This window comes from Astyanax mexicanus, chromosome 12 (assembly GCF_023375975.1).
Source record: "Astyanax mexicanus isolate ESR-SI-001 chromosome 12, AstMex3_surface, whole genome shotgun sequence".
NCBI lineage: Eukaryota > Metazoa > Chordata > Actinopteri > Characiformes > Acestrorhamphidae > Astyanax > Astyanax mexicanus.
In genome coordinates, this window is record NC_064419.1 from 9,433,563 (window position 1) to 9,446,891 (window position 13,329).

At 37.7% G+C, this 13,329-nt stretch overlaps 1 protein-coding gene across 3 annotated transcripts in view; it reads right to left on the reverse strand.

The window, feature by feature from the left end:
• cep350 (centrosomal protein 350) overlaps positions 1 to 13,329 on the reverse strand; it is a 69,523-nt gene that overhangs the window by 40,532 nt on the left and 15,662 nt on the right. For all 3 annotated transcript variants that reach the window (XM_022670827.2, XM_022670828.2, XM_022670826.2), the window contains exons 11-17: positions 10,600 to 10,744; positions 9,654 to 10,107; positions 9,148 to 9,266; positions 5,042 to 5,694; positions 4,082 to 4,336; positions 3,290 to 3,440; positions 2,267 to 2,376 (exon numbers count right to left, since the gene is read on the reverse strand). In XM_022670827.2, the coding sequence (XP_022526548.2) occupies positions 2,267 to 2,376; positions 3,290 to 3,440; positions 4,082 to 4,336; positions 5,042 to 5,694; positions 9,148 to 9,266; positions 9,654 to 10,107; positions 10,600 to 10,744 (1,887 nt within the window). The remainder of the gene's footprint in view (positions 1 to 2,266; positions 2,377 to 3,289; positions 3,441 to 4,081; positions 4,337 to 5,041; positions 5,695 to 9,147; positions 9,267 to 9,653; positions 10,108 to 10,599; positions 10,745 to 13,329) is intronic.

A 13,329-nucleotide genomic window follows, 5' to 3' on the forward strand; every position in this document is an offset into this window, starting at 1 on the left:
TTATTGACATTTTAACATTTCTCAATAAAGAGTGATTTATACAGTGAATTCCACTATTGTTACTACTAGATGTATGACGAGACACTAATCCTAAAAGATGAGACGAGACGCAATAAGAGAACTAGACGAGATTTTATTTAGTTTCTAAACTGAAAGTAGAAGCATTTCTGAGTGGAGAAGGGACAAAATATTGTGTTTAATAGTACCAGTGTGCTGAAACGATCATTCCTGCTAAGCCTATAAATATATTCAGTTAAAAAAACTGAATATAAAAACTTTTCGCGGGAGTTCTTTTTCTGGCCACGTCACGCGTCTTTACGTACTTACATCACACGTACATCCTCTAAAAGAGGATCCGGCTCAGTTTTACTGAACGCAAGCGGCTGGTGGAGCAATGGAGACTGATGCATATGCATATGATAAATTAGGGGTGGGCGATTTGGCCCTAAAATAATATCACAATATTTCATGGTATTTTTGCAATAACAATACTCTTGGCGACATAAATTAATGATTTTTTTTTTTCAGGAATACACTACTGCAACAAAATTTTATTTTATTATTGCATACGATTTATGTCACACCCCTACCTGAGATATTACAAATACAAGAATTTGATCAGATATGTAACAGATGTCAATGATCCAGAATGTCATGATTCTGATAATAATGCACTCCAAATATCCCCATATATCCATGATTAAAATAAAATAAATGATACTGGACAGATATAATATGTATTTAGTAGATATATAATAAAAAAAGAGAACTGTTTTTTTTTTGTGTTAAAAACAGTAAAAAAAAAAAAAAAAAAAAAAAAAAAAAGTAGTACCCTGGTGTGATAATTAGGGGTGGGTGTCATGGCACAATATATTTAGGGTATAAAAATGTTGGCAATATTATCGCTTACAATACGATATGGCACACCTCTATGATAAATCATACATAATTTATAAACACAGCAACTTTTCTCCTGTATGATCTCAAACGAGTCTCTTTAAACCACGCCACTACTGTTAGAATACCCCAGTGAGGGTTCTGTATTCACCTGGCAACCTATGACCAATTCCATATCTCTTTGCAGTTTAATACATCATGCCATTTTAATGCTCGTGAGTTCTTGTGGCACAAGATCTCGTCACACCCCTAGTTACTAACAAATTTTATTGTAAAATAAAACAAACAAATAAATAAAAAGAAATGCTGATAAATCACTTTCACTACAGTTCTACAGCAGTAGCTTCTTAAAAATGGCTTTTAAAATAATGTTGCATTATATGCACAGTTAACCAATTAAAAATGACTAGTTAGAAACTCTGCGCTGAAATGTTTCGTTAGTTGACCAGTGGTCTTTAACCACGGATATCCTCAATATGCTCAGAAAAGCCTTTAGTGAATCATAATAAGCGTTTTCCTGATATAATAAAATATTGCAGTGTTAAGCTGTTATATATGGCTATAACAAATCATCAAATGTTGAGAAATAACAATACTGAGTTAGTAATCTATTTCATAGAGCTTGGAGCAATACATAATACAGAACAGGTCAAAAGTTTGGACACATCTTCTCATTCAATGCGTTTTCTTTATGTTCATGGTGATTTACATTGTAGATTCTCACTGAAGGCATCAAAACTATGAATGAACACATGTGGAGTTTTATATACTTAATAAAAAATGACCTGACCTCCACAGTCACCGGACCTGAACCCAATCCAGATGGTTTGGGGTGAGCTGGAGCACAAATAATAAACACCTCTGGGAACTCCTTCCTTCAAGACTGTTGGAAAACCATTTCAGGTGACCACCTCTTGAAGCTCATTGAGAGAATGATGCCAAGAGTGTGCAAAGCAGTAATCAGAGCAAAGGGTGGCTATTTTGAAGAAACTAGAATATAAAATTCAGTTATTTCACCTTTTTTTGTTCAGTATATAAAACTCCACGTGTTCATTCATAGTTTTGATGCCTTCAGTGAGAATCTACAATATAAATAGTCATGAAAATAAAGAAAACGCATTGAAAAAGAGAAGGTGTGTCCACATTTTTGGCCTGTACTGTACATATTACATAATACATTATTCATATTTGTATATTCTTGATTAGTAGAGTTAATGCTGCTAATAGTGAATAAAAGTAAACAGGAACTAAGCAGCATAAGCACATGTTTAAATTACAAACATCTGATGATGTTGGAAACAGCAGCACGTTTATATGACCAGGATGTATTTTCAGATCTAGAGTGAGGGTGAGGGTGTGTGCTTCTTACCCTTCCTGCTGGTGGAGTGTGTTGAGTGTGGTGATGACAGTGGGGTGGAGGATTTTGAGGACTTCCCGTTTTCTCTCCTCTCATCAGCACCTGCTGCACTGTGGCCATTACTGTAGAGACACCACACACAGGATCTACAGGTTACACAGCTGTACTGAATCACAGTACAACACTGCCATCTGGCGGCTACATGAGAACAGCTCAAACAGACACAATACTGCCTACAGGCATGCGCGGCGTGAAGGCTATATAATGGGTCGCCAGCTTGATCCCCTGGACTGGCAGGAACCGTGTGCTTCAGCATTATCGGCTGGAGAGCCCCATTAGCCAGGCACTTAACCCCCAAAAAGCACAGGCGGAATAACCCTGGTTTTTAATCACAGTTTTCATGCATCTTGGCATGTTCTCCTCCACCAGTCTTACACACTGCTTTTGGATAACTTTATGCCTTTACTCCTGGTGCAAAAATTCCAGCAGTTCAGTTTGGTTTGATGGCTTGTGATCCTCCATCTTCCTCTTGATTGTATTCCAGAGGTTTTCAATTTGGTAAAATCCAAAAAACGCATAATTTTTAAGTGGTCTCTTTTTTTCCAGAGCTATATATCAGGGCTGCAACTAAAAATTACTTAACAATTCAATTAATAATTTATTAACTGGATAAAAGGGGGGGAAAAGCTACATTTGATTTATGGCACTGTATTTAATAAACTAAACTGTCTTTTTTGTAATTATATAAGGATTAGAGAACCTAAGAATTAACCCGACAGTTACATTATTATATAAATATATATATATATATATATATATATATATATATATATATATATATATATATATATATATATATATATATATTATATATATATATATTATAATTATGGTATTAAATAACATAATTATTTAATACCACAACAACAGTGTATGTATTGTAAACACGTTAACACTTCAACGTCAGATTAAAATAAAAAATCTTGTTAGGTTTAAACCGGGCTGGTCTCAGTTCAGATGAGGATAAGTTGTTACCTGAGGCTGGCACCAGTCCTTCTCGATGCTGATTGGCTGCTGCTGCGGGAGGAAATGAAGTCATCCTCATAGGCCAGGCCATTTAGCGAGCCAGAGACAGAACCAGCACCACGAAGACCAGGAGAACCCCTTTCTGTACCAACATCCAGCACTACACACAAAAAAATTATAATTGTCAAAAACAACAATTCTCACAATTCTAGTTCATACAAAATTAGTACCCATGATTAAAAAACCGACATGATTAGATCTATTAGAGATTCATCTCCACACTGTTTGAGGAGAGAGTGTGTTATTTATTTAGACATTTATTTAGACACTTTCTTTTACTAAAACATCAAAATCAGATGTGTGTGGCATTCAAAACATATTAAACGTTAATTTTCAGCATTCAACAATTTCTTTAGATATTAGTGGTGTATTTAAATATATATATATATATATATATATATATGTATATGTATATGTATTGAAGTACATATATATATTAAAAAATATAAATATATATATATATATATATATATATATATATATATATATTTATATTTTTTAATATATATATGTACTTAATTTTAACAAGAATCCCAATCTAATAATACTTGTTTTATGCTAATACTCTAAATCTCAGAACAACAAAATATCACAAGTCATTATTTTCCAGTCCTTTATCAAACTAATATAAATAGTCTAGAAATTATTTTTTATTATTAGCAGATTAGCAGCAGATATGAGCACAAACACTGCCAATGCTCTGTACGTGCATGTATATAATATCAGTGCAGTGAAATCTACCTCTGCTGTAATTCTGCAGGTTTTTGGTGAAGATGTTGATGACACTGTTCGGGCTTCCCTTTGCTAGATCTCCCCACGCCGGCCGGCTGTCCTGCAGTGCTGCTGCTGGTCTATAGGGGGAGTGCTGTTCCGCCTCTCTCTGGAATCGCGTGATTGGATCGTAGGTGGGGCCGTTTTGCAGACTGGCGCAGTAATCTGCTCCACTCAGTTTCAGAGAGGGTTTGGGGAGGTCCAGTAGGACATCTGTGGGGTCACCTGGAAAAACAGAGGGGGTGTGGTTAGAAGTGTGAAATATATGAAATATATATATATATATACATATATATATATATATATATATAGGGAGGAGTAGGGCTGTGTGTTGGCAAGAACTTGGCAATATGATATGCACTATGATACAGGGGTTTTGATTCAATATATCACGATATATTACAATACTGCAAGCAAATAAAAAAAAATAATTAAAACTTTTTGATTAAAAAAAAAAAAAACTTTGTAACTATACTTAATGTTATTATAATAATGGGATCTAACAGCAGTAAAACACTGCTATCTATTAATGTTGTTACAGTACAACAATAACTGCCTAAATATCTCAATGCCAATACTGAAATAATACCACCAAGAACCTAAAACAACAGAAATTAATGGAATAATCAAGGAGAACAATATGCTTTTTTATGAACAATAAACATTTATGGAAAGTTTATGGAATTTCTTGGATAGTTACCTTTTTTCCCAAACAAATAAAAAAATAAACATAAAAAAAAAAAATATATATATATATATATACTTATATTTATACCAATATTTAAACCTTGATATTGGGATTTTGAGACTCAATATGGGATTGCCAGAAACACCAAACATTACGATACTTATATCAATATCATAACAATATATTTTTTTTTACACCACTACACAACAGTCACTTGTATGGTTGAATAAGGTAAATCTCACCTGGGTGGTCCTCTGCATCAGACAGGCTGCTCTCAGTCAGCAGGCCTTCGCTGATGGAGCCTCCACTTGAATCTAGATGCTCCGCCCTCTCTGGGAATAATGGGGCAGGATTAGGTGGGGATGGGCGGGGCTTAGCTGTGTACTCTCTCCTCTCCGCAGACCCGAAGCCATACAGGTTTACCACTCCTGGTAGCTCAGCTGGGTCGGTACCGAACGCGCTCTGGCCCGCACTGAGGAGCCTCTGGATCCTCTGAGCCGGCTCCTCGGCGCCCCCTGGGCACTCTCTGACTGGTGGACTGAGTGAATTTATCAAGTTTGCTTCATCATCCTGGGGTATTACTGGCGGCAGTCCTGTGCCGACATTTCGGCTGCAGTCGACGCCGTAGTTGACTCCGCCTCCAGCCAGTTTCAAAGCCTCGCTCTCGATCCGGCTGGACAGAGACACGGCACTGGCCTTCAGAGCCTCGACCCGGCTCAGCCTGCTGGCGTGGGCAGTTCTGCTCGGGTGGGCGCGGATGGTATGAGTGGCAGATAGATCTACTGGCTGTGATATTGCTGCTGCCCCTTCCATCGCCAGGAGTTGTGAGAAGAGCTGGCCAGTAGAGGGGACCAGAGAGGCGGCGCTGGGCAGAGAACCCACGCCGAGTTCAGCTCTACACGGATACAGACACAGAAAGAGGAAAAAAATAATAATAAAAATGTAGTCATACAAACTGCACACTAACAGCACACACAGCTTGACTGTACATATAGAGAAGGGGTCATATCAGGTTCGGGCAATACAGCAAAAACATTGCATCACAATATTTATTAAGAAAATACTAGGGCTGTCAGCTTTGACAAGTTTTTTTTTTTTTACGCCAATTAATCGCATCATAAAATTGATGGAGCCTGGTGACTGGGGTGGGCGATATGGATCTAAAATAATATTACGATATTTTATGGTATTTTCGCGATAACGATATTCTTGACGATATTACAAAACACTTTAAAAACATTATTTCAAAAATACACTATACACTGCAAGAAAAAAAAATATATATTTTATTATGACATATAACATAATACTGGAGACCCCTAAGTGAGATGAATGAATCAGAATGTGATGATCTCTATATATCCAGGATTAAAGTAAAATAAAATATACTGGACAGATATAATCTGTCTCTAATAGATACATAATGGGAAATGTGATAGGTGACATGACACGATATTTTAGGGTATAATATTGTTCACGATATTTACAAATTTTGACGATATTATCGTGTATGATACGATATAGCACACCCCTACTGGTGACACATTAGCACATTCGTTTCCTGTACCTTTTTTCGAGGTTCTACTGGCTGAACAGATCTGGCCTCATCCGTGCTCTTGGCCAAGAATCTGCCTTTGGATGAGCTGCCCTCATGACAATGTTAATCATCCAAAATCATCCAAAAGCCTCAGTCGCCCTCTGGTGGTCAGGAGGCATGAAATAAAACACTAGTTACGAACGTAACTCTGGTTCTATAAATGCTGGATGACAGCCAGAGCCTGTCGTCACTCGGTCAGTGAAGCTTGGGTTGTGCGAGAAGTTGTTCTGAGGAAGATGGGTGTTCTGGGTGTGACAGCCCCTTGTAGGGGTACCATTTATTTTTTGGTATAACTGCTCAGTTCAATTGCTGTGCCCAAGGGAATATCCACTAGGCTAAGCCGCCCTCTGGCAGTCGTCCAGCATTTATAGAACCACAGTTACATTCCTATCTAGTGTTTTATTTCACAATATAACAGCAGAGTTCAGAAGGTATATTACCTTTCATTTATGATTAAGTTTTTGCCCACTCTCGTTAGTGCTGTGTGATATGACGATAAATATCCGGGTGATCCCTATCATTTCTACAATAATTTCATCAGTTATTCATGCAAATATATATATAGTAGGCTATGATGAAATGTATTGGCGTAGTCACTTTGCATAAACTTGGTTTATATAAGTGATAATAAAGTAATCTTCGCAAAAAAGGTTCATAATATGGTTTTGCGACATGCTTTACGTTATTAAACTCATAAGAGCTGAACAATGGAGACGCATTGTTCTTTTGAAAAAAAAAAATAGCTACTGCATCTACCTCATCTATTTTCATATATATATTCATATATTCAATATATATATATATATATATATATATATATATATATATATTGCTGCCCTAAAAGGTAGTAATTACCATTTGTGAATGTTTGGTTTAATGTCACTTTGAAATAAAGTTGGAAAAAAGTAAGCAATTAAATTAAACTGTTATATTTTTTGAAGAATAACTAAAATGTATATATACATTATATACATGTATATGTATAAATGTATATACTTAAATGTGATATATCATGATATATATCGTTATCTTGATACTAAAAATTCCATATCGTGATATATGATTTTTCCCATATCGCCCAGCACAAGCTCACGTAGTCATGCACACAAAAAAACACACTCTCACGAACACACACAGAGCTGGTGCCACATTTCCTCCTTTCAAGCTGTTGAGTGTAGAATATGGAGCTACACTAGCATTTATTTTCTCCATTAAAACTCTCAGTTAAACTGAGTAACTCGGCACATTACAATATTCTAGTTTAAAAAGCATCAAAACTACCTTGAGATCTTATAATACGGTAAAGCTACCCCAAGACATTATAATATAGTTAAAAAAAAATGTTTATCACACCACACAATTACTTTTGCCCCTTCCCAAAAAATACAGTTAAATATTTTAAGTAAAAATGTACTGATGATATTATCCATAATTTAATCAAATAATACACTTGTGATTAATTAAAATTTTTAAGGAATTGGCACCAATATTACAAATTAAGTGTTTTTAGCGCTGACTCTTTTATTTACATTTAAATACCTATTACCAAAAGCTTTAGGAAGTCTTAAGGAATAAAAAGTGTGATTAATAGTGATTAAATCACAGAATTCTGTTGTGATTAATTCTTTCTTTTTTTTTTTTTTAATCGATGAACACCATTATAAAATACACAATATTTAGACATACTCATGAGGAATAATAACTACCACACAGTCCAGGACTAAACCCGAGACAGAACGCTCCGGGCCCGCCTCCTCCCACACTCCAGCACAGCGCCAGCCCTCTGGATATTCTCAGTCTGACAGCAGTCAGATAATGAGGGAAATTCTCAGGTATAAACTCCAGAACCTGCAGATCCACACACCCACATCACTCACCAGCACCAACACTGCACGAGTACTATGGGAACGGGTAGGAGCGGGTGGTCATGTGACTCCGCCTCTGCTGATAACACTGCATATCGGAGTATGTTTACACTCACGACGGACAGCCGGACACTCAGCCTGGAGATATAACAACGTCACATTGAGGAGATTGAGGGGGCCTGGCCTGCTCTGTGTGTTTCACTGGGTCCACTCTACATAACTCCCCATTTACTGACCATCACATACACACACTCAGCACAGCTCACTCAGAGCTGAACATACAGATGGATCAGCAGGTCTGGGATTCAGTGTGTGTGCGTATGAACCTCTCAGCATGGCCCCAGACACTCATATTTACAGTTGGAATAATGGACTCTTCTCTAAACAAAAACATAATGGGTAATACAAACTGTAATCCTATAGTAACACTATACATTAGGGATGCACTGCATAATGATCCTGAAATGATATTGGCAGATAATTAATTTTTTATTATTATAATTTTTTTTTTCAAAGAATAATTTGATATGGACAAGATTTTAAACCAAATCTTTCTGCACCGTATTTTACAGATAAAAGGTGCACCGTATTATAAGGCACTAGTAAATGCCGCCTAACAATGCTAGTTTAACTCAATTAAAGAGACGTATATTTTATAGCTGGGTCAGACAAGTCACAACAAGCAAACCGCTACACAAAATAAATCCATGCAATGGGAAGGGCAGATTATGGTGCAAGTTGGGTTTAATTAATCTGTGTTTGAAAAATAATAACACATTACTGATTCCAAATTTATTGCATGCATTAAAGCTTTAATGCTGACAGCCCTAATAAAAATTCAATACTGTGTTTCTGAAAATTGTCAGTGTGCGTTTATGTTAATTACCTGGTCAGTGCTGGTGGTCCGTGCTCTGACATGGAAAGGTCACTGTGGGAGGGGCTTGGAGGTTCCTGCCTTTTATTTTCTTTATCTGATTCTCCAGAAGGCTGATACAACGGCCTCGACTACACACACACACGGACACAATAATCATTATTATTAAAAAAATAAATAAATAAAGTGTCATACATTTCTCTAGGCCACATCCAAACTGCTTAAAAATATTTATTTCTCTTTATGCTTCTGGAACAAACTGAGCTAATATTGATGGGTTTACTGCCAGATATTTAATAGGCACACTTCCTATAGTTTTATTGCATTAATGACAATAAACAATGTTTGTGTTTAACTATTTGAACACATACATTTTTGCTAATAAAAAAAATTAAACATGTTATTATTTAAAGCCTCGACAAATACAAAAAATTAGGCCAGACTATGGAAAATTGATTTGGTGTGGGTCTGTGTTTATGTGTGTGTGTATGAGATTGTGTATGAGTGAGTGTGTGTACCTGCTGCAGTCTGTGTTCCAGTAATAGTTTAGTATATGTGTCCTGCAGACAAGAACGGGTGGAATTGGTGGGAGGAGCCTGGGGCTTGGCCACTCCCTCCCTCTGCCTCCTGTAGAGCTCTTGCAGTCGCTGACTCCGCTTGTGCTCTGCCTCCTTCTGGTTCCGCCTCTCCTCCGCCTGCCTCCGTTTCCTGTCCTCCTGTTGCCGGGCGATGTACTGCCGTACCGCCTCTGCATCGTACTGCCTCTTTTTGTCTGGGTGGGGTTTAGCAGGGCTGACACTTCGGGATGATCTGATTGGAGCTTGGGCGCGCCGTCCTGCACTCCTCCTGCTAGGTGAGCCCTCTTCATGTACTTCAGCCCCGCCCTCTAACTGCAGGTCGTCTAGAATGCCCTGGATGTCTGCTGAGAGGCGATCGGTGCTGGGGGACCTGCCTCTGTCGCCCCCTGCTGGCCTGGAGGTAAGGATGAGAAAATATGAGGACAAAATTTATAGTTTTGCATTATTCCAACCATAATGTCACAAGAGTACAACAACTAAAGGCACTGTATATAATTCTGGAGAACAATTACTGATATTTCACTTAACAGCAAAACAAAACAAACCAATGCATCCGTGAGCATAAAACACTCCTGTTGCTGATTAGCTGGAACTGTGTTGTTTCTCTCAATCTGAGACACTTTTTTACATTCATTTCCTATTTATATAGAGAGCGCTAAGTACCAAGTACCAAGACTATTAATTTACACAATTTTATAGATTTGTTTGTTTTTATAAGCTTTTTTTATATTTCTTTCTATTTCTTCATAGTCATTGGACATAGTCACACTATTTGTGAGCTGCTCAAGATCATAGATGTTTGTGGTGTCAAGCACTGAAGCTTGTAAAATGATGTGATGTGCAAAATTAATATCTGTAGTCATTAACAGTTTTCATTTTTATTTACCTGGAAGGCTCTTTCACTGCAGGTTTTCTGCCTCTATCGCCCCCTGCTGGTCTGGAGATCTTCGCAGTTTGCCGCTCTGTGCTGTTCGGCCTAGAGCGACGATTCAGCTCCAGCCGAGGGTCAGAACTGGAGCGAGACGAAGCACCTGGAGAGGGATAGAGTAATAGGGAGAGGAAGAGTAATAGAGCAGGGTGGTGCTTATTAGAATGTACATAACTAATATTTCCATCAAGTGTTCATTGTAACTGTAATTCCTTGTATGACAGAAAAGTCAGGATGTTATTAGGCTTAATTTTTTTCGCTCCAGCTCTGAGGGAGTTTTCCCTTGTCATAGTCAATCACTGTGGGTTGTATGTTCCTGAGTTTTATGGTTTGAGCTACCAAATTTCTACAAAAAATGTACTATACTGTACAAAATTACCATAGTACTATGTACTAATATATAAAAGTACTTTATAAATAAATTCGATTTGTACACATGTATAATAGTTAGCGTGGTTAGCACCCTGTACCCCTTTTTCTTTAACGTAGAAAGAAAATCTAAGCAGGGGAAACCAAAGCATGTCAGGAAGTGGTGACTGCATTTATGGTGAAAGGGTTACACTCCAAAGTACCTATCCTACTGGTAGGTGGAGTTTAATAAGTTAGTATTTCTTTTTGTAAACTATCACTATAATGTATCTAGAGAGAGTTGACCAAGGCACCAAACTTTTAGTACACCTCCCCCATCCAGAGATATTTAGATGTATCAGCTAACTTCTGCATAGTACAGTTAGAAACGTCATTATTAGAAATTATACAACAGTTAGTTCCGACCTCACAATCTGATTGGTTGAGAAGTGTTCTAGTCGTGCTGATATATGTGATAACATCACGGCCTTCTCACACTAAACTTGTATCACTCCGCCGACACGTTGCAGAGTAACGGCGTATACACACAGGACACCCGCAGCAGTGTTAGCTTAGCACAGGCTAGCGCTCAGCCGCGGCACGCTCGCCCGCAGCCCGCAGCACTGGCTCGTCTTTTGCGGAAAAATGGGAAAGAAAATCGCTCGGTTACTGCCGTCTGACAGCCAGAACGCTAACCAGCCAGGCTAGGCTAAGCTACGCTAAGCTAATGCTGAGCTAAAGCAAGCTACGCTAACCTAACCACAGTCCAGCCAACTAGCTACAACCAACACCACCCAGCAAAACAAGCAGAAATGCTCAAAAATGCGCAGCTTTCACCTGAAGACGAATCCACAGAGCAGGAGAGGAGAGTATTAGCGTTATTTCACGCTCCTAATGTTACCATCTTCGCTTATTCTCACTTTTGATTTCAAGCTAACTTTCGTGGTGTTAGTCTGTATGAATCATACACCGTTTTGTGGTTTCAGTTTCAGTTCTGTGACAGTTGTTGTGGAACTACTTTTTGGCGGAAGGCACAGTCCATATTAAAGCATATTCAAACTGAATTTCTTAAAGTTCTTTGATTTATTTTCTTAATTCATTTTGTAAAAAAACTGTTGTATAAAAGCAAAAGAACACTCGAGGTCGTGTGTTATCACGAATAACATCATCACAGCCGTGATGTTATTCGTGATAACACACTCCCTCTCGTGTTCTACTGCTTAAATAATAACTAAATAATAAATGTCCAGTCTCTACCTGACCATGACAGCACAATGTATGAGTGAGAGAAAACAAGACACAAAGAATTAATGATAGCTAACATAGCTAGCTAACAACTTAATTTCACTGTGGAACATCTACTCAGCAAGGCAGGTTATTGTAAGTCACCAAAGTTATCTGTTAGTTTAAACTATAGCTCTCTAGCTAACATTATTCCCTGTTTGCTACAGATTTGCCTAGCAATCTAGCTAACTACCTGCTGGGTTTCTTAAACTGCAGATAGCAAAGAAGCAAGTCTAGACTTGGCTTAATCACTTATGTGCCATTAGTGCTAGCTGAAGAAAGTAGAGACATTTTATAAGAATATAAAATAATATAAAAAGGAGTGGCTGTCACTGTTGATAACACTGTAACCATAGATGTGATGACGACAATGACTGAATCACACAGCCAAAACATTTAGCATCTTTTTTTTCACCATTTTGGAATCAAAACATGGAACTGATAAAAACTGGAATAAGCTAAACCTGTATCATAATCAATAAACCCACACAATACCCAACTCTAATAATAGCTGATTTTACCACACAGGATAAGACAGCACATCTTCTATCAAAACAGAAAGAAAGGCAGCATTTCCCCTTCAGAGGCTGTACACACCCCGCCCCCCGCACGCTCTGACCCGTGTGTCACACCGGAGAGGAAGTGATGTGCAGTGAATCAGAAACAGTCAGTCAATCCCCGTTCATCACGGTCAGCGAGCAGCGAGTTCACCATCACTCAGCATGAGACACTACTTTACTCACACACAAACAATCACTACACCACACAAACCCACCAACAAACAGAACGACAACCTAACACTTTTCTTTAGAGAACATTTGTATAGTTATAATAGTTATGATAATGTATAATAATGTAAATGTGCTATGTGTTGTGTAAACGCTGGAGTAGACAGTGAAGTATCACAATATGTTTTAATACTGCTTTACTCTAATAAAGCTAAGTTTATTTTCATTGCTACAGACCAACTGTAAGTTCTTAACCTCAAAAACACCCCACGTTTTTCCCCCACAATGTACATTTTTTCCAGATTTTTTACAATATACATTATTTTCA